The sequence below is a fragment of the Equus przewalskii genome, chromosome 5 (genome assembly GCF_037783145.1).
Source record: "Equus przewalskii isolate Varuska chromosome 5, EquPr2, whole genome shotgun sequence".
Lineage (NCBI taxonomy): Eukaryota > Metazoa > Chordata > Mammalia > Perissodactyla > Equidae > Equus > Equus przewalskii.
The window spans coordinates 53805904-53828907 of NC_091835.1; the positions used below are offsets into that span (position 1 = coordinate 53805904).

The window sequence follows — 23004 nt, forward strand, 5'->3', positions numbered from 1 at the left end:
TCATAAAGTAGAGGGAGATCGGCACAGATGTTACTTCAGCCTCAATCTTCCTCAAGCAAAAAGAGGAAGATTGACAATGGTTATTAGCTCAGGGCCAATCTTCCTCACACACAAAAAAAATAATAAAAAAATAAACTAGCACCTGGGGTCTCCTTTAAACTAGAAATCAGACAGCCCACAGCTTTAATCTTAAATAATGCCCATTAATTAAAGCCTCTATTCCCCTAAAACTTGAAACCTTGGAGAGATATAAGGCATTCATAGATAATGAGTTAAATAACAGGAAAGATATTATGAGCCTACATACAGAAAGAATGAGAACTAAATAAATCATACAGCTGGTTATAGGTGGGGACGCAAAAGCAGGGCAAGATTTGATTATTCTGTCTTCTAATTGGAGATAGAGAACATCTCACACACTAAACTAATTAACAACTCAAAGTTAATTAACTAAGTTAGTTAACAATGCAGTGAACACTTAAGTTCCAGATTAGTGACATGAAGCCCAGCCCCCTGGGCACTGACTTTCTGTTTCAGAGACCATTCAAGAGACTCATTGACTGCTCAGGAGGACTTTGGGATCCCCCTGATGCATGGTCTCATCCTCTGCTTTTCAGATTCAGAACCTGATTTGCTCTGAAGCAGAGCTCTAGGCATAGATTTCTATTAACCAGTCACACAATAGATGGATGTATAAATCAGATTGCAAATTTCTTTGGTATGAGATATCTAACTGCCAAGCAATCCAGGCTATTTGTATCAGCTGGTCCATTTGTTCTATCTTCTGTAGGAGCATCTTCTTGGGTAACAAAGGAGTTCAGAAGAGGGGTGATCACTGTGGGTCAGGGAGGGCTTCACGTGAAGTAGAATGTCTGCTAGGCTTTAAGATGAGCGGAGAAGGGGAGGAAGACATTTCAGGTTGGGAGAGGGAATCTGGGGAGTAAAGACAGTGGGCTGGAGTGGCTAGGGAGCTGAGTTTGTAGGGAAGGGATAATGAATTCCAGGTGATGAGGCCAGGCAAGCACAGGCATAGAGCTGGGAGCACGCTGCATGTTGGGGAGAAGTGGGATGGGAAGTGGGAGATGGTTTTCAATAGCATCGTGATTTTTTCTTTTTTTAGTAATATGGTAGATCTCTTTGAGGCACACCATAAAGTCACAGATATTCTGTGATTTCCGTATTACACTATAACATAATCTATTTTTACCAAAGAAAAAAAGGTTTAAAGTAAATCGTACTATGATTTAGAAGTAACATGTGAATTGGGAGATGTTAATCAGAGTAACAAGAGTTAACAGAACGTGAGTGGTTAGGTGTTCGGATGTGGTTTGTGTATATCCAGATACGGCTCTGTGTACGTGTAGTATTTTTCTATCTACAAGTCTCACCCTGCTTTTAACACTAAGTTAATGTCACACAGTGTAGTAGATGTAACTCTGAGTTTAAGATAAGCAACTTTAACAAAAGAAAGACTATCATGTGTCTGTAGGAGAAAAATTATGAAAAATTCTGGTACTGATTTTAAACGAACGTCTACCTTATAAATAGGCTAGTTTGACTGGACAAAGCTTATTTGACTTTTTACATCCAAAAGATGTGGCCAAAGTAAAGGAACAGCTTTCTTCTTCGGATATCTCACCAAGAGAGAAGCTAATAGATGCCAAAAGTAAGTACTCAATTCAGCGTGCTTCCCATTTTATGTCAATAGAATTATTACTTAAAAGTAAAGCTACCAGTGTTTTGAAAAGTTAGCTAATTATAGTTTTATCAAGAGGAGAATTATTTGTTAAACTTTACCATCATCAACCTCAGAGTTTCACAATATAACTATTATAGAGAATTTGTACGTTCATATACACATTTAAAAACAAATTTATTCATATGAAGATGCTTTTTGCTTCATATATGCTATTTTTCATATGCTAACAGAATCTTTGAAAGAAAATATCACTTGGGATAAAAAATTCCTGGAGTTTTCGTTATGTAGCTATATGCTGAGAGACACTTATTCTCTTTCTTATATGGGTTAGGTCTACTCAATATGAAAGACCTTGTATAATTGTGCTTGGGAAGTGTAAGTATTCTTTATCTTCTCCAAAAATACTTATCGTCTCTGAAAATGCTTAGTACCAAGTAATTATTTACCCTATAAAATTAATGATGCTTTATGCCACTGATTACTATTTTAGTTGAGGGTTTTTACATTTTTTATTTAATTTTTATTTCATTTCATTTAAATTATCTTTATTATCCACCCCTTGAGGGAAAAAATAAAGATAAATTGCAAGTGTTCATAAGTTATAAAAATGTGATTGCTTGGCAAATCCATTTTGTAGTATGTTTCACTTTGGGGTTTACTGTGCAATGATGTCATTGCTTTAACCATTTCTATTTTTCAATTTATAAAAAAATGTAATCGATGATCAGAAAATGTTAGGAGATAAATTTCAAAATTTGAAAATATTGTTTTCTACCTCTTCTCTTGCCTCCTTCTGCCATGGAAGCTGGTTTGCAAGTTCACGGTAATTTTCACACTGGAAGGACACGTGTGTATTCTGGCTCAAGACGATCCTTTTTCTGTCGGATGAAGAGTTGTAAAGTCTCTGTCAAAGAAGAGCATGAAGGCTTACCCAACTCAAAGAAGAAAGGTATCATTATTTTCAAATGCCAAGTGATTTGAGGCATGGATATAAAATTAATGTCCTAAATATTTTCTGTACAGAAAAGATAAAGTGTATGGTCAAGGCAGATAATTGAGGCCAACGGCACCTAAGGAAATAAGATTGTTTTTTAACCAGAATTATTTAGATTGGCTCATCATATCTTTCAAATTTATCAGGTAATTACTTATTTTCCTTATTTCCCCAGATTTTCATGGTACCGTTGAAATTGCAGTTTGGGGACTATCAAATGGGAAGAGATGCAAATAAAACTTTTGTTATGAAACTCCGTTATTACTTTTAAAATATAAAAGTTAGGTCTTTTGAACAAACCACAATACTACAAGAATCTGATTTAATTTTGGTGAAAGTTTCTTAAGTTACAGGTGTAGTTTTAATTTTCCTGACATTGTGGTTCTTTGGTAAATATTTCGAGTTCTGTTTCCTTGTAATTCTTTTACAGATTTGTCTTGCAGATATTTACATTTTGAATTGACTTAACACTCATCTATTTGACATAATTGGGAAATTTCAGGGATGGCAAAATGTCTCATGACTTTTTTGCCTAACAACATGTAACCTATTAGATATAGGATTCCCAGTGCAAATTTTAACATGAGATTTCCTTTCACATTCTTTAAACGGATATTTATATAGATCTGCAAGATTCAGTTTATTTACAAGTTTTGGTCAGAATCTTTTTTGGTAGCCACCTAAGTTGATAATCCCTAATTCTCACTTAGTAAGCACTTACCCACCAGACTGAGCTAAACAAGGGTTTTGAAAATTTTTTGGTGAGTAAGATTGGCCCTGAGCTAACATCTGTTGCCAATCTTCCTCTTTTCTTTTTTGCTCCCAAAAGCCCCAATACATGGTTGTATATCCTAGTTGTAGGTCATTCTAGTTCTTCTATGTGGCATGCCACCACAGCATGGCTTGAAGAGCAGTGCTAGGTCTGCACCCAGGATCCAAACCGGCAAACCTCAGGCCCAAAGCAGAGTGCGTGAACTTAACCACTCGGCCATGGGCCAACCCCTAAATAAGTGTTTTAATCACCGTGAAAACACTATTCTTAACTCTGTTTTAGAATTGGGCAGGAGAGGCTTGGAGAGGTTCAGTAACTCACAGAAAGGGAAATAGACAAAACTCACTCAAACCTAAACCCCTACTGTTACATTATACTATAAAGAAACAGGAGCAGAGTGAATCAGCCGTCCTAAGGGGGATCTGTTTGTAAACCATCAGTTGCTTCCCTCTTGCCCTTGGCTCTGATGGTGAGAGTTGTCTGGAGTCACATGTACAGCCTCCACAGGGTGGACGTCACAGCTGAACTGGTGGTGAAGAGGCTGTGGAATCCAGCTCACTGGGATCAGATTTGGGCTTTCCCACTTGCTAGCTGTGTGATTGTGAACAACTTTCTTAACCCCCCAGAGCCTCAGCTTCCTTATCTGCAAAACAAGGATATTCACAGCGTTGTGTGGTTTTGTGGAGTGGGTAAATACATAGGTTCTAGACCCAGGCTGTTCAGGTTTGAATTCTAACTTGGGACCGTTAACTATGTGACAAGATAAATTACTAAATCCCACTCTCCTCAGCTGTAAAATGAGGATAACAACAGAGCCTCCCTCACAGGGCTGTTCCCAGGATTAAATGAGTTAGTACGTGTAGTGGGTTTAACATGGTTCCTAGCATAGTAACACTCAATAAATGTTAGGAGCTGTTATGAATTCTGTTAGGAATAATGCACCTAGACTCCTAGGACGGTGCAGAGCAGATGGTAAGTACCATCACTGTCATTACCTCAAGGTCCCTGCTCTCTCTGCCTTCCTTCCCAAGTCAGTCATAGTCATCTTACCCTATTGGGACTTGGCCATATCGTGTGGAAATAGTCTCCAAGGGCAGGAAGATTCCTTCTGTGTGGATGGTCCACGGAGTCATACTCCAGGCAGACCCTGTACTGTAGTACATTTTACCCTTAGGATTGCATTAAAGGTGAAGCAGATCCAACCGTAAGTGAATTACCAAATCTACACAGCAATCCATGAGAGGAAAACATGGCAGTCAACACAACTACCTTAACATGGCTGAAATCTCTGTGGCGTCTGATTCAAGTTGTAAATTGGGTAGAGGCTAGAATTACCAGTTTTGTAAGTGTTTTAAAGATTAGCAGATTAATTTGTCTTTCCTTCTGGGAAGAGAAGATTTTCCACATGGGCTTATTTAGCACTAGCCTTTAGTCCTCTGTTTGTCTTGGTGCGTGGCTTGTGCCCAGTGGAACCAGCCTACATCTGTAAAGCTTGATTTCTCTCTCCGCCCCCTGTCCTACCAACTTACTCGTTGCTGCTAAACCTTGCAACCCACAGGTTTGATTCTCAGCCTCTGTATTCTTTCCCCTCGACCCTGATCTAATTCTCCCTTCTGGGCCTCCCAGTCACCCTTCTGACGTGAATAAATTTGTCCAAGTCTCTCCATCTCAAACCCATGTCCACATTTGAATTAATTCCTATTCTTGAACTTGAGACTGCTTATCCACACTAAGCTTCTACTCGTAAACCCCTTGGCAAAACCTCACCCTCCACCCAAACTCACACATCACTGTTTAAACTCCTCCCACGTGTTCAGTAGAATTTAGGTGAGCTGGAGGAAAATATTTTTAAGATCCTTTTAGATAATAGTTCTCAAACTTTAGCCTACACCGGAAGCACCTGGAGGGATTTAAAAACACTAATTGAATGAGTCTGGAGTGGGGCCTGAGAATGTGCATTTCTAACAAGTTCCTAGGTGTTGCTGATGCTGCTAATACAGAGAACCCACCTTGAGAACCACTGCTTTAGACTCTTCTCTTTTTTTTTTTTTTTTAAGATTTTGTTTTTCCTTTTTCTCCCAAAGCCCCCGGTACATAGTTGTGTATTTTTAGTTGTGGGTCCTTCTAGTTGTGGCATGTGGGATGCCGCCTCAGCATGGCCTGATGAGCAGTGTCATGTCCGCACCCAGGATTTGAACTGGCGAAACCTTGGGCCGCTGAGGCAGCCCCTAGACTCTTCTTAACCACTCAGCCATGGGGCCAGCCCCTAGACTCTTCTGTTAAGTATGAGATTCTCTGGGAGTACAAGAGGAGGAAAGAACAAGAGAATGGAGGAAGAAGGGATGCCCTGGGCTGCAAGGCCTAAGTTCTGTGGGTGGAGATGCCTCCCCCACCTGCATTTTCCCGTGGCTTTATCATGATTTTGTTTCTAAAAAGGTCCCTACATATTAGCTATGCCTAAGTAAAGTGATAGAGACAAGTCTGAGGTCGTTGCCTACAGTAGTCTCTAATTAAATAGAGTTTGGTCAGCCAACAATTATTTATTGAGTTCTTACAAAATGCGAAGGATACCCTGGGAAGAGGCAGACAGGTCATGGCTCCAGGGCACCTTATGTTATAGGGACAGGAGACAGCCAATCAACATGTAAATTCATAAATGTTTTAGGTAGTGGAAAGACTAATGAAGTCAACAAAATGGCATAATGAGGACAGGGACAAGGAAGAAGTAATTACTTTAGAATACTCAGAGAAAGTCTCTTAGGTGACATTTGATCTGAGACCTGAATGATGAGAAGGAAAGTCTATGGGATGAAATTCCTGACGGAGAGACAAGTATAAAGACCTTGAGGTAGGAAAAAAATTGGTGTTTTGGGGACTTACAGATCAGTGTGACTAGATCCTAGATGCAGAAGATAGTGTTGGGAAGGAAGGCACTGGGGCCAGATCTGTAGGCCAATGCAGGCTGGGTGCCATGGTTTGCTGGTCACTGTTTCCTAACCAGCTCTCTGGGTGTACTTCTGATAAGAACGTTGGTTGATATTTTCCTTTACATTAGTAAGTAAGATGAAAGTGAAACCATGAAGATATGTTGTCAGAACTTCACTCATTTCTCAGTGATATGAGTGACTTTGCTGAATTGCTTAGTTATTTTTTTTCCCCTGAGGAAAACTGACCCTGAGCTAACATCTGCTGCCAGCCATCCTCTTTTTTTTTTTTTTTTTTGTATGTGAGCCTCCACCACAGCATAGCCACTAACAGACAAGTCATGTCGGTCTGTGCCCAGGAACCAAACCTGGGCACCAAACCCAGGCCACCAAAGCGAGCGTGCCCAACTTAACCACCAGGGCACTGGAGCTGACCCTGCTTAGTTTTTTAAGACTAGAAGATTACTCATTTTGGTTTTGTACTACTCACTTTGTAACAACTACAGACAAACCACACATTTAAGTTTAGTCTTCATTATTGACATTTCATCCATCACTTTCACAAGTCTAGAGAATCAGAAAACAAAAAAATATATCAAGCTCTGATTTGTAGCTTTGCCAATTTCTGTGGTGTAAATAGTCACACTGTGGCTAATTTCAAGCTGCCAACACAAGGTCACTGACTGTGGAGTAGGGAAGGGATGGATGCGTGACAACACACTATGATATGGTGTTGTGTTCAGAAAGAATTTTTTTCAATAAATATTTATTAAGTACACATTTATGGGCCAAACGCTGTTCTATATGCTGGGGACAGAGCAGTGAACAAAAGAGAAACCTTGCTGGTGGTGATAAGTGCTGTGAAGAAAAAGAGATTAGAGTAAGCAGTTAGATTTAGAACCATACCTTCAGATCACTATTTCACAATGTGTTAAAGTACAGTTTTAAAGGATAATAAAACATAACTAATTATATTCCTTTCATTAAGTAATATGTATAATAATTTTTAAGGAACAAAAACATTTGGCCATTAATAAAATTTGTTCTTAAAACATTGTTTTGGGGCTGGCCCGGTGGCGTAGTGGTTAAGTTCACACATTCCACTTTGGTGGCCTGGGGTTTGCAGGTTCAGATCCCAGGCATGGACCTAGCACCACTCATCAAGCCACAATGTAGCAGCATCCCACATAAAATAGAGGAAGATTGTCACACGTCAGCTCAGTGACAATCTTCCTCAAGCAAAAAGAGGAAGATTGGCAACAGATGTTAGCTCAGGGCCAATCTCCCTCACAAAAAAACAAAAAAACATTGTTTTCCATATTTTTCTCATATTTTTCATTTCAGTTTTGTATTTTATAATATACATACTATATTAGTATGCTAGTATATATTAGTATATTAGTACAATAGTAGATGTATATAACTTGTACACATGAGGGATGTTTAATGTTTTTATAGCATGCAAAATAGATAATGTTTGAAGACCATTGCATTAGAGGTTAGAGAAATAATGGATGAGCCTATGGGATGCCCCTAGGAATATCTCTGCTCCTTTATTAGATCCCTAACCTGATAGGAAGGAAGAATGTTTTGTGTTGTACTATGCCCGGTGGGAGCTAAGTGATCATTGCCATCACTGCAGTAGATTATGAAGTACCAAATCAGACACCCTGGGTATGCACTCCTTAGTACTTCACAGTAATACTGCAGGAGGCCAAGACATGTAGACCAGCTGAGAGAATCTCGAGAAACATTTCAAAGGATCTCTTCCCCAATATGGCAGACCCTACAGGATGATCAGTGAAGACATGAAAGATTTAAGGGGGCAGTTCGATGACATCCTTCTCCACCATAACGAAAGTTTAATCCTGATTTGAGAGTGCCCACTATGGAAGAGAAGACTGACCCTGTCAAGCCTATGGCTCAGGCACCTACTCAGATGACCTGGAGGTTTACCCAACCTGCATCTCCAAAACAGAATCCCAGCAGCAGCACAGGCCATCTGGCTAGAAGGGATGGAGCATGCCAGCCTGTTGGCAGATTCTGGATCATTAAAGCACAGGCAACACCTCATCACACTCTCCCCATTCTGATTGGCTTGAGTCCCAGGTACCCACCTTTGGTAATCTATTAATAATGCTGAGTTTCTCTCATATTTGCTGCCCTTTCCACACTGTATTGAAATTCTTTTTCATTTGCCTCCCACACTATAATGAGAGCTTCATTTCTCTTTCCGTGGTGCCTAGCAATAGTAGACAATAAACATTTACTGAAGGCATAAGTGACTGTCCTCTTGTCCTTTGTTCCTAATTCATCACATAATCACTCTTAGATCCACAAGAACAGTTAAGAATCTAGTGAATTAATTGACATTATAGTGTTTTGATTTCATCCAAGAAGCAATTTAAACATATTTTTAAAGATTTTATCCCAAGAAGATTTTAGCAAATGCTATGGACTTAATCATGTCCCCTAAAGTTCATATGTTGAGTCCCTAAACCCTAATGTGATGGTATTTGGAGATGAGGCCTTTGGGATATTATAAAGTTCAGGTGAAGTCGTGAGGGTGGGGCCCTCGTGATGTAATTAGTGCCCTCATAAGAAGAGACACCAGAGAGTTTGCTGTTTGTGAGCACATAGTAAGATGCTAGCTGTCTACAAGGCTGAATGGGAGCCCTCACCTGAACTTTACCATGCTGACATCCTGATCTCAGAATTTCCACCTCCAGAATCATGAGGAAATAAATTTCCGTTGTTTAAGTCACCCAGTCTGTGGTGTTTTGTTGTGGGAGCCCGAGATGACTAAGAGAGCAAACGACTTGACCATTTTCTCTACCATAATTCTCATGAGAAGTAAATCTGGAACCAAAGGAATCTGGGCTTTGGTAAAAATAAATGTTTATTAAATTGACATTAAAAACTGGTGGCAGAACTCTAGGTTCCTCTTTCTTTCTGTTGCCTTAGATTTTTCATTTTGGTTTTGTGAAATTGTAGAACAGCTCATGACTGAATATATATATTCTTGGAGGATTTTTCTAATACATGGGAGCCCAAGTCAGTCACTGATAATAATCTTGGAAGTAAAATTCTTTGTGTATGGTCTTTTAACCCTTTGTAAAGATACAAAAAGGAAGGTGGGATGTCCTCCTTCCATGGTACTGTTATAGTATTTTGAAGCAGTCTTGTAAATATTGAATCTTAAGCAAAAACGTGTGTGTATAGTCATAAGTTAAAAAAAAAAAATCCAGACAGCATTCTTGAAGTATGCAATAATCAAACTTTAGTCCTCCCATGTGGTTTCTACAAATAATTTTTTTATTATAAGTTTTAGAGATTTATGGAAGAGGCAGGGAAAATTTCTTTCCTTTGGAATAAATATTAATAATCTTACTGGAAAAATAGCTGTTTCAAGAATATCCGGCAAATGTCAATTAGAGCTCATTCATAGTTGAATTCTGTGATGAGCTAAAGGAACTGACATTTTTAAGTCGTTCTAATGTTCCATGTTCTCATACTAGCCTCTCCTCACAGCAGCCATGATGGTGGACAGGCTTTAGGACAGAGTAGAAAGGGCCTGCACTCTGAATTCAGTAGGATTTTAATGTCAGGCCTGCTGTTTATCAACTGCGTGGCCTTAGTCAGTTTCCTCTCAATATATGGAAAAATGGGTGTTACAGACTGAATTGTGTTTCCCCAAAGTTTACGCATTGAAGCCCTAGACCCCAACGTGACTGTATTCGAGGATAGGGCCTTTAAAGAGGTCATTAAGGTTAAATGAGGTCATAAGAGTGGGTCCCTAATCTGGTGTGACTGGCATCCTCATAAGAGGAAGAGACACCAGGGACACACACGCATAGAGAAGAGGCCATATGAGGACACAGTGAGAAGTCAGCTGTCTGTAAGCCAGAGAGGCCTCAGGAGAAACCAAACCTGCCAACACCTTGATCTTGGACTTCTAGCCTGCAGAACTGTGAGAAAATAAATTCCTATTATTTAAGCCCCCCAGGCTGTGGCATTTTGTTATGGCAGCCCGAGCAGACTGGTAGAATGGGTATAACAGCACCTCTTAGGAGTGTGGTTAGGATTACACATGGCTAATGCAGTGCATGGTTCCCAGCAACCACTCAATAGATGGAAGCCATTATTTGTGGTTCAGAAAGAAGAGAAGGAAAATGAAAGCGCAAGAAAATCAGTAATCATTTAAAATGTACCATATGCCAAGCACTTTGCATAAAGTACTTAATTTAATAAACATAACGATCCTGTGCAAACCATCCATATCTTGCAAGTGAAGAAACTGAAGCCTAAAAAGCTTAGTTTGTCTAAAGTCACACAGAAAGTGGCAGAATCAGGAATCTGGCTTTAAAATCTGTGTTCTTTCCACCATGCCATGCCACCTATGAGAGAAGCTTCCTAGATGCTGAAGGTCATTAATGAAAGAGATGCCCTCTAGATGATTTCTGTAGGAGACGCTCAGCAAGGGGGTTGGCTTCTGTTGTAGGAGTGTATTCCTGCCCACACACAATTGTTCACTCCCACATCCAGCCGGGCTGCACAGATGCCTGCCGTCAGCGTCAAATATCCTCTGAAAACAGACTTTTTAATCTGCTCAAGCACTTGAACCCAGTATTCACTTAACACTCCAGAGCTCTGTGCCAAAGGCATGAGGCCAGTTTGGCCTAGGGATGGTAAGGCATGTGTTAACCATCAGCTGGGCCCTTCCTTACCATGCCTGGTTTGGGGAGAACTGTGTATAGACAGACACGTAGACAGATGCCTGGGCCAGGATAAGGTCACTGCAGAATGTAACCCTGATTGGCCACGTGGATGACTGCCCACGTGTGAGATCATTTTATATTCTACTTTAACCGCGGACGGTGTCTGTCAAGTGAAATGATTGTATTGGGCATGTAGTTACTACTCAATTGTTCTTTCCAACAGTAAGTAGCCAATGGAATCACTGTGTTTTAAGACCACTCCCCATTAATGAGGAAAACCTGTAGTTAGTACAGCTGTTTCTCTTCCCTTTTACCATGGCATGTCAGTTACATTTAAACCTTTAAACAATAATTTAAGACTATTTTTTGAGTGGTTTTAGGTTTACAGCAAAACCGAGAGGAAGGTACAGAGATTTCCCATGTACTCCTTGCCCCTGCACATGCATAGTTTCCCAGTTATCAACATCCTCCACCAGAATAGTATTTTTTTTTTTACCAAGGATGAAACCTACATTGACACATTATAATAATAACCCCAAGTCCATAGTTTACCTTAGGGTTCACTCAGTGTTGTACATTCTGTGGGTTTGGACAAATGGATAATGATATACTTTCATTGTTGTAATGTCATACAGAGTATCTTGACTGCCCTAAAAATCCTCTATGCTCTGCCTGTTCATCTCTCCCCTCCATCACCCCTGGCAACCACTGATTCTTTATCTCCATAGCTTTGCCTTAGTTACACTTAAATTTAAAATAAGACTAGAAAGCAGCCCTTTTTATGCTAATTGAAACTGAATTTAAGATTTATGGAAAGCCATGAGTCACTCAAGTGGAGCTTCATTACACTGTTCACTCTGATTTTGTGTATGTTTGAGATTTTCCATAATAAAAAGGTTTTACAAAACAAGATTGACACTGGAAAACATTATTTCAACCCTGCTTCTAACATTAATGTCATGGATTCAAACTTTGAAAAAGATTCTAAGATACGGATAAAATTACTCATGTGTTTCAGTTTGTGAAATCAAAGGCCGAAAAGGATGGATGACTGCTACCAAATATCTTAGGTATTGCTTAAATTTATCTTGGAAAGATCATCAGTAATGCACCCAGCGTCCATTGGTTTCTTGTACAAGTGTGGCAGATGCTATCAGAACCCCATGACATATCCTGTCAGCACCTCCCACTTCAGGGGCACGCCCCTGGCTTCCAGTGTCTGACACCCATCACTCTCTACTTGACCTTCCTCTGGTCCTTAGAGACAGTTCTGTCTCCACTAGCTAGGGACAGGCTTCCAGTGGCAGGGAATCAGAGCTCTGTGGGAGCCTCCCACATCCACTGACTGAAGGGAGCTGATGGATCAATATCTTAGAGCTCTCTTTCCCTTCAAGCCACATACCTCTGAGGCTCTTGTACTGCATTTTTTTCCCAGAATGCCCCCAATAGGTTTAGCTTTGGTTTCCCAAAGTGGCAACTTGCTGGGAAACGTATCCTGCATTAGCTTCTTTCTCTTCTCTGTCTCACTTCCCCAATTCCCTGCCAGTGTTCTGTGGAATCACCTCTCAAATGCACTTCCTGAATCCTTGTCTCAGGATCTGCTTCTGTGAGAATTCAAACTAAGACAGCAAGAAACCAAGTTGGGAGACCCAGCCTGCAACTAGTTGAAGAAAAATTTCATAGAGGATTTTTGAAAGTTGTAAATTGAAGCAGTGTTTGGGTTAATAAAGGGTTTTTTCCCTTTTTAAAAAAGTAAATTACACATGAATCTCTCCCATGGAGCTGATGCAAATAGATAATTTGGTAAGGATTGGGGCCTGTGACCCCAATATTTAGGGAAAAGTCTAAAAGAATTCTTGGGATAAGGTTTTTTTGGTGGGATTTTTTTTTAACTTTAGATAATTGATCAAATAGATTGCAGTGGGTGGAATCACATAATCCCAACTAGAAATGTGCCAACTGAATAAATGTTCAAGGTGAGAAGTGAGGGGCAGATTTAGTTGGAAATTTAGTTGTTAAGCCTGTTACGACAACCCATCTATCTAATGGTAGAAGGATCAAAGTAAAAGGCTAGGTTCCATACATAAATGTAAACCTTCTTTTTCTGTCTGTGTTTTCAGTTGAGTAGAATATTTTTAGTCAGTATCATTTGTAAATTCGCGTCATCAGAAATGCCAAACTTAGTTTTATAAACTTTTTATTTTTGACTGCCATCTAGTTTTGTTAATATGAATGAAAACTTTGTGTTTAGGCTTATCCCAATTTTAATTTCTTTGAGGTATCTTGGATGTTGGGTGAGGTAAAGGCAGGAGCCTGGAATGCCTATTCCCAGGTTTCTCATTTAACTTCCTGCGTTGATTGTGGTGCCATTAAACAGGGTAGGGAATAAATGATAAAAGACTTGGTTTGGGGTTGGAAGAGATAACGGCTTGTAATTGAAGGCTCTGTGGACCATGGAGGGGCTGATGTCTGTTAGGAATACAATGTCTTATGCATGGCTTGCAGGAGAGCTAAACTGTCTGTTCCCTGCTTTCGTGTCCAGCCACATCTGACTGCACTCTCTTTACTCTCGGTTGGCGCTGGCTGTTCCCTCTGGCTTGAAAACCTTTTTGTACCCTTCCCCCTTCATCACCCAGGCAACTCCTGTGTGAATGCCTTCCATGACAGAGCACTCAGGGTTCAGAAAGGGAGCTCTGGAGCCGGCCTGTCTACACGTAAACCTCAGCTCCACCCTTCCCTGCTGTGACCTTGGCCTTAGCTGTCAGTTTCCTAAGACAATGGAGATAATATTCGAACACTTCATAGGACTGTTAAGAAGATTAAATGAACTAGACATTTAAAGCACTTAAACAGAGCATGGCACATAAAGTATTCTCTAAATCTTGGCTGTTACTCTTAGTTGCTATCTTGTAAGACAGCCCATATCATCTTCTATTGAAAAAATTTTTTTGAAGATTTGTAATAACAGTCTTACCAAAAAGTGCCAGTTTAAAACAATGACTGTTCTGGTCTTTTGTAAATCTTACAACCAACAACTGTTTTCAGTAATTTTTACTAGGCTTTTTTCCTTTCTTAAAGATTAAACCTTTAAGTCACTTTTTTTTGTGGATTGCCGTAATCTGTATACGCCTGTGTTTACTTCATTGTTTTCTTAAGCATTTCCTGATATTTGAGCAAATGGATTATTTCCAATTTTTTTATTATTCTGGTTGGACCTGTTTGAGGAGCTTTTTCCTGTGAGTTAATTGCTTGGAATTTTTCTGAAAAGTGAAATTTGAGTCAAATTTTATTTTTATACCTTTTATTATAAATTTCTCCAAATGTGCTCTAAAATGTTCCTATAATCTGTTATGTATCTATTAACCATTATAAGTACTAACATAGAAATTTAGGAGTGTATGCATAATTGTCCTCCTTAAACTTTTGAATATAAATTATAATATATGAAACATTTAGGAAGCTGAAAACAATGTCCTTGTGGCTGAGATCAAGGGAACATGAAGTTTTACTTTTTCTAACATGAATTACTGTAATTTTAAAAATTGACTTGGCAATAATTAAGTAGCCATAGACCTATTTAAATTTAAATTAAAACAATCTGTTAACTTTTTGATGTACTGCATATAGTTTAGTTCCTAAGAAAAATAACCCATTAAGAATGAAGCTGTTAAATAAACATGATGGGTTTATTTTCAATGCAATACTATTCCCTGCTTATATTTTATCATACTTAAAAGAATATTTCATAGCACAATTATAACTAGTATAAATAGTCAGAAATTTAAGAATTTATTCATAATGATTCAAATGCTTTTTTAAATTTAATCTTTTTTGAATTTTGAGTTATAATTGACAAATGCTCTTCTTTTAAACTTTTGAACTAGATCATAGAAAATTCTGTACTATCCACTGCACTGGTTACTTGAGAAGCTGGCCTCCAAATATGGTTGGAATGGAAGAAGAAAGGGACAATAAGAAAGACAGTAGTAATTTTACCTGCCTTGTTGCCATTGGAAGATTACATCCATGTATTGTCCCACAGAACAGTGGAGAGATTAAAGTGAAACCAACTGAATTTATAACCCGTTTTACAATGAATGGAAAATTTGTCTATGTGGATCAAAGGTAGACATCGACATGCCATAATGATTAGAGTTCAATGGATATTTAAGGCTATTAAAGATGTGGCTTAGTAGCACTGCTGGATTTTTTTTTTAAGGCTTCAGAACAGCAAATAAAGCTTGAATGAAATAGGGATATGGATATATGAATAAATTTGTTCAAGCCAAAATGTAAACTTGGAATATTTCTTAGCCAGTGGTGCAGAAACTGGGCATGGTCTGTGGCCACAGTGTTATTGGGGTATTGGTATTGGTATTGGTATTGGTATTGGTATTGGTGGGTGGCCACTGGCGTAGCCTCGTGCTTGGGTGTCCATTCTGTCTTGCAGCCTAGTCTGGGTCTATGGCAGCCAAAGGGAGCCCAGTGATGCATGTGGGTTACTCATCCCCTGGTCCACCTCCCTACTAGCCTGCCCACATGTGGGTTCTGGAAGGGAATACATTCATCATTTCTGAAGTTTATTTTCCATTTTAAAACCAGGACAACAGCAATTTTAGGATATCTGCCTCAGGAACTTTTGGGAACTTCTTGTTATGAATATTTTCATCAAGATGACCATAGTCATTTGACTGACAAGCACAAAGCAGGTATGCATTGAGTGGGGTAATTTTTTGGTACTTTTTAGTTACAGCTTCAGCTGTTAATTTCTCAATCCTGAGAAATCTGAAACTTGAATTAATCCTCGAGGGATCGATTTATATGGCGTAGACTGTTATGCTGATTATTATCTTTTCTTGTTAAGTTCTGCAGAGTAAAGAGAAAATATTTACAGATTCATACAAATTCAGAGTGAAAGATGGCTCTTTTGTAACTTTAAAAAGCCAGTGGTTTAGTTTCACAAATCCTTGGACCAAAGAACTGGAATATATTGTGTCTGTCAACACTTTAGTTTTGTAAGTAATTTTTTATATTGGTAAGAACTTTATATTAATTTCAAATGAGTATCTTTGCTTCCCTCTTCTCATCTTTCGAAGCCATTAAAACTGTATGATCCTCAGGCTTTATAATTTGAGTATATATTTTGAGTAATTCATTCACTGTTCATTGCGTTAGTTCTTAGAATTAAGCTGGAAGTTTGCTCTTTTGTAATAAATTCCTTTTTGCTTGGTATAAAATGTGATAGTAAACATTTACTCAAGCATTTCCTTCCTACCTTTCATGGCCTTGTCTTGTCCCTCCAACAAACAGTGTGGATGTGGCTTGAAACTGTGTATCATTGTAAGAAATTGTTTTATCCTCTACATCATTTTTGCATGTCCGTCTTCTAAGCCTGGGTACCACATGTGATTGTGCAGGAGGACTTGGCTGAGGGATGAGCAGAAATTCAGGCCAACTACTGTTTGCCAAGCCCTGGGCTGTGGCTGTGTCAGCCTGAAGGAAGAGCCAACTTTTCCTGAATTGCTCAATATGCTAGCATGGCCCTGTTTCAAGCATTATTTTTCTATAAGTTTCTCTTTGAAATCGCTATAAGGTATCATCACACCAATTCTATTTCCTTATCCACAATATTTAGTTAAAAAAAAAAAGAGCCCCAAAGCTTAGTACCTCCAGCAGCATCCCCTCTTCCCCATCCCAATAATCCTTGCCTTCCTATCATTAGTATATGAACCGTAACTGTGAGAATATGTGCTTTATAGGGTAATAGGGTATTTGTCAAACCCTGCTATGTAGCACATCAGTACCTTGATGTCTGGTTGTGGCATTAACAATGTGTATATAAAACAGATGGATCAAGACTTGAGAAATCAAATGCACGAAACTTAATGTAGTTGTTTCCTTTACCTTAAAAAAAATCACCTATGATGTGTCTCCATTCTAGGGGACATAGTGAGACTGGAGAAGCATCATTACTTCCTTGCAGCTCTCAATCGAAAGAAGGTGAGCTTAGTTTTGGATGAGGGAGACTTCTGACTACGACTGTTATTATTGTCTTCTTTCTCTGTCTTGGAGAGGGAAAAATTTAAAGGTGAAATTGAAAAGACATCTATGGGTTGAGTTATCCTTCTCAGAATTCCCACAGTACTTGGTCACGTTTTAGTTATAATCCTACATTGTATTGCAATTAGTTGTTCACTCAACTGGCTCGCCAAGGCACTGAGTTCTTCAGGATCAGGAGTGGTGTTTTATCCATTATCTATCCCTAGCAGCTAGCATAGTTCCTTATACTTTATGGCATTCAAATATCTGTTGGACAAATTAATGAAAAGCATTAAGGGAGAGTTTTTTCTTATCTTAGTTTTTCACCACAGGAGTATTTTAATCTATTATTTGTATAAATAAATACAAAAATATTAGGAAGTATTAAAAATAAAGTAGTGTTGCTCTGGCTTCAGTGTGGAGATTAAAGTGGGAAGGAACTGTCTGAACTAAAGGGTTATAGGTCATGATTGTACCCTCAATGACTTTCCACACATTTGATTCATATCACTCTTCATAAGCATCTTAAGCCATCGTGAGTTAAGTTTGTAACGATAAGTATAATGTTCCTAACATTTTAGGATGCAGCTAGTCTATTTCTTTTAAAGAGGGAAATAGGAAATATATTGGAACTGAAAGAAAGATCTTAACCAAAGTTGTATACATTTTTCAAAGTCCTCAATTGATTTTTTCCTTTTGTTATTACTTAGAATCTTCCAGACAGTCTTGTATTAGTGTGCCCAGAATGTGTACTGGAACAGTACTTGGTGCTGGTAGTATCGGAACAGATATTGCAAATGAAGTTTTGGACTTACAAAGGTAATGTTTTACTGCTGCAAATATTTTTACAAGTAAAATTATCATCATATTTACAAAGACAAAATTTAAAAAATCAGTAGAGGATGGGTGAAATAGGTGAAGGGGATTAAGAGGTACAAACTTCCAGATGTAGAATTAATAAGTCATGGGGATGTGATGCACAGCATAGGGAACATAGTGAATAATATTGCAATACCTCTGTATGGTGACAGATGGTAACTAGACGTTGTGATGATCATTTTGTAATGCATCTAAATATCAAGTCACTATGATGTGCACCTGAAACTAATAGGATATTGTATGTCGATTGTACTTTAATTTTAAAAAATCAGTAGATTTCTTGAATGCAAACAATAACCAGTTCAATAATATAAGAGAAGATCATCTTTACAGTAGCAACAAAAAAGATAAAATATTTAGGTATAAATTTTACAAGAAGTGTCCAGAACTATATGACAAAAACCTTTAAAATGCTACAGAGGTACACAAAAGATGACTTGAGTAACTTTCCAGATATAAGTTTTCATTGGGAAGACTCAGTATTGTGAGGATGTCAGTGTTCCTTAAACCAACCTATGAATTCAATGTGAATCCAGTCAAAATACCATCATGCATTTGTCTTTTAGGATCTGACAAATGATACTAACCATATTAGGATATCCAGGAAAATTCTAAAAAATAAAAGTAATAAAATGAGACTAACTCTATCAAATATTAAAATATGTATAAAGCTACAGTCACTAACACATTTTGGTACAACCCACAAGTAGGTTAATGTAAAAGGATAGATTTCAGAAAGACTCAAATGCACATGGAAATTTATTATATGGTACAAGGGGCGTCAGTAAGAGGAACTGGATTAAACAGTTAAGAGCATTATAATAACTTTGTAACCATTTGGGAAAAAATTAAGCTATACCCAAGTTTATTCTTTATACGAAAATAAATTCTAGGTAAATCCAAGAGTTCAAAGTAAAAGTATTTTGAAATACTATAAAATATTTAAGTTAAGTAAAAGTATTTTGAAATACGATAAAAGTATTTCAAGAACACAGGTATGGATTTTTATTTAGTTTGGAAAGTCCTTTCTAAACACTGCACAAAATCCAGAATTCATTAAGAAAAAAATCGATAAATTTAGTTATATAAAATCTCAAAACTTAAGCATAATTATAACCATTATAACTAACAAGGTTAAAAGACAAATTATAAACTGCAGAAAATATGTGTATTTCATATGATAAAATGCAGTAATTATATTAACCTTTACCTATATTAAACTTTAGTATAAATAATATAGTTATTAAACAAGCTTTATATAACTTGAATTAAAATAACTCAATTTAAAAAGTTGGAGACTGGTCCTGAATATAAAAAAGTACAAATGGCCAAGAAACTTTAAAAATTGCTCAACTCCATTCACAGTTAAAAAATATATATACATATAGGGGCTGGCCTGGTGGCGTAGTGGTTAAGTTCGCACACTCTACTTCAGCGGCCCTGGGTTCACTGGTTTGGATCCCAGGCATGAACCTACACACCACTTATCAAGCCATGCCATGACAGGCGTTTCACATATAAAATAGAGGAAGATAGGCACTGATGTTAGCTCAGGGACAATCTTCCTCAGCAAAAAGAGGAGGATTGGCAGCGGATGTTACCTCAGGGCCAATCTTCCTCAAAAAAAACAAAACAAAAAATGATAGATATGTGTAGATCTATGTGAAGAAGTGTATACACAGGCCCTTAATTGCTCATCTCAAACCCTTGAGACCAGATAAGCTTTGAACTCAGAATTTCTTTGGATTTTAGAAAGATAGCGTTTTGAAATTCAATTTTTTTAAGGGGTTTGTATAATACCCTCAGAGAACAGTTACATCATGGGCAGCACCCCATAATAAATTAAGTCAATATTTCTGCAAAGAGAAATATTTACAGATTACATGGTAGGATGTCTGGGAGGAGAGGGGGAATAAGAGTTTGGGATATATACATTAAACAAGATTAGGAAAGAATTAATTGTTGAGGCTGTCTGGTGAATATATGAGACTTCATTACATTATCTACTTTTATATCTGTTTGAAGTTTTCCATAGTAAAAGTTTAGAAATATATTTCTGGAGTGCATTGTTGTAAATATTTGTACTAAGTAGGGCAAAGCAGGACAAAAAGATTAGCCTCATGTCAGGTAGGTTACGTTTTGCTGAGTTCAGATCAATTCAGATTTTGTTGCCAAATAAATTATGGAAAACTTTTCAGTTTTCAAGGCATTTTAGATTTTGGAATTGTAGAGAAGGAACCTAGAACTCCACAATATATAGCAATATGAAAAATTTGTTCAGACTAGTTATTTCTCACATTTGGGACTAGGAGTTGAAGGGCAGGAGATTTGGAAGAGGGAAGAAATTTTTGTTTTTTATTTTCTACCCTTTGTACAGTTTGAATTTAAGTTTTTAAATTTAAAAAAGTTTAAATTGAAAAAATCACTGTTGAGACATTTGTCGTGTGACTTCTGTATCCCTAATTTTATTGAATATTGAATACTTACGATGTGCCATGTACTTTAAGTATTGAAAGTATTGTAAAGCATATGCACAAAGATATGCACATATGATCCATCATACACTTTGATCATAAGTCTCTTCACAATGCTTAATATGTAAAACTGACAGTACCATTTGCTATATTACTAAAGGATCAAGTGTGTGGTTTGCATGTTTTCGGCATTTAATCTTATACTGTCTCTCACTATAGGATCCAAGTTTCCTTCCAGATTTTACAACTCAGTGACCTAGGTAATGAAAACAATTATATATGGGAAGGGCATTTTCTTTTTTAATCGTGATAAAATATAGATAACATAAAATTTACCATTTTAACCATTTTTAAGATTACAGTTCAGTAACATTAAGTACGTTTACATTGTTGTGCAGTCACCACCACCACGCATCTCTAGAACTTTTGTCATCTTGCAAATTGAAACTCTGTACCCATTAAACAATAAGTTTCTATTCCCCTCTCCCCCTATCCACTTTCTGTCTCTATGAATTTGACTATTCTAAGTACCTCGTATCAGTAGAATCATAGTGTTTGTCTTTTTGTGACTAGTTTATTTCACTTTTCATACCACATTTTCTTTATCCATTCATCTGTCAGTGGACAACTGGGTTGCTCCCACTTCATGGCTATTGTGGATAATGATGCTAGGAGTGTGGGTGTGCAAATATCTAGTCCCTGCTTTCAGTTCTTTGGGGTATATACCCAGCAGTAGAATTGCTGGATCACATGGTAATTCTATTTTTAATTTTTTGAGGAACCACCATTCTGTTTTCCATAGCATTTGCAGCATTTTACATTCCTACCAGCAGTGCACAAGGGTTCCAATATCTCCACATCCTTGCCAACACTTATCTTTTTCGATGATCATCTTCCTAATTTGGTTTGAAGTGGTATCTCATTGCAGTCTTAGTTTGTATTTCCCTGATGATTAGTGATGTTGAGCATCTTTTCATTTGCTTATTGGCCATTTGTATGTCTTATTTGGAGAAGTATCTTATTCAGGTCCTTTGCCCATTTTTTCATCAGGTTGTTTTTTGTTGAGTTGTGGGAGTTCTTTATATATTCTAGATATTAACCCCTTATCAGATATATGGTTTGTAAATATTTTTTCCAGGTTCATGAATTGCCTTTTCATTCTGTTGATAGTGTCCTTTGATATACAAAGGTTTTTCATTTTGATGTAGTCCAGTTTATCTTTCTTTTGTTGTGTGTGCTTTGGTATCATACCTAAGAAATCACTGCCAAATCCAAAGTCATGAAGCTTTTCCTCTGTTGTCTGCTAAGAATTTTATAGTTTTAGGTCTTGATCCATCGTGAGTTAATTTATTTATAAGGTAAGAGTCCAACTTGCTTCTTCTGCATGTGGGTATCCAGTTTTCCCAAATTGTTTGTTGAAAAGACTGTCCTTTCCCCCATTGAATGATGTTGGCACCCTTGTTGAAGATCATTTGACCATATATGCTGGAAGGGCATTTTAAGAGCAGTGGAAATTCAGGGGCTGGCCCCGTGGTGCAGCGGTTAAGTGTGCACGTTCCGTTTCGGCAGCCCAGGGTTCACCGGTTCAGATCCTGGGTGCAGACATGACATTGCTTGACAAGCCATGCTGTGGTAGGCATCCCACATATAAAGTAGAGGAAGATGGGCATGGATGTTATCTCAGGGCCAGCCTTCCTTAGCAAAAAGAGGAGTATTGATGGCAGTTAGCTCAGGGCTGATCTTCCTCAAAAAACAAAAAAGAGAGAAGTAGAAATTGAGTCAAACGTTGATAGCTGGGTACCCTTAGAGTGTTCAGGATGCAGTGAGGAGAGCATTTGTATATGGAGGCACCTGGGTCAGTGTATGGAGGTGTGTGCGAGAAAGCATGGTGGTTTTTAGCAAACCACAAGGAGCCTAGATTGAGAGAGGAGTCAGGTTGCTGAGCAGTGGGGAGTTTTCACTAAGGTGGGGTCAAGCAGTGGAGGGACTTTCAAACAGCAGATTTCTGCCCATATGTGACTAATATAAAGAAAGCCATATTTCAGAAGATTAATCTGGTAGTGAAGTGCATGGGAGGCGGGGGAGGATAGTTTTCATCTTTAAACAAAGGCTAATTAAGCAGGTGGTGATTTTAAACCATGAACCACAGAATGAGAAGTCAGCCAAGCTATTTACATTGACGGTCCTCTGAAAAATCCCCAAGACATGTCACTCATCTTTTCATCTGTCTTTCCTACCTAATTCATTTCATTCCTCTGTTTTAATTTCTCTCTATTTAATTTCTTGTCAACTGCCTTCTTGGGAATACGTAAAGACAAAGTTATGTTTATGCCATTATGTTTCACATAATTGAGCATTTAATATATGATACTGTCAGTTTTACATATTAAGTTGAAGAGATTTATGATCAAAGTATATGACTATGTTTATGTCATTATGTTTCATTGATTTTGTACCTGGGGATGACCTATTATAGTAAAAATATGACATTTTGCACTTAAAAAA

General features: G+C 37.9%; 1 protein-coding gene across 5 annotated transcripts in view; it reads left to right on the forward strand.

Annotated features, from left to right (window-relative positions):
* Window positions 1-23004, forward strand: part of BMAL2 (basic helix-loop-helix ARNT like 2) — a 71851-nt gene that overhangs the window by 44891 nt on the left and 3956 nt on the right. For all 5 annotated transcript variants that reach the window (XM_070620872.1, XM_070620868.1, XM_070620870.1 and 2 more), the window contains 7 exons: window positions 1549-1666; window positions 2505-2648; window positions 14992-15232; window positions 15710-15816; window positions 15972-16122; window positions 17049-17107; window positions 17857-17965. In XM_070620872.1, the coding sequence (XP_070476973.1) occupies window positions 1549-1666; window positions 2505-2648; window positions 14992-15232; window positions 15710-15816; window positions 15972-16122; window positions 17049-17107; window positions 17857-17965 (929 nt within the window). The remainder of the gene's footprint in view (window positions 1-1548; window positions 1667-2504; window positions 2649-14991; window positions 15233-15709; window positions 15817-15971; window positions 16123-17048; window positions 17108-17856; window positions 17966-23004) is intronic.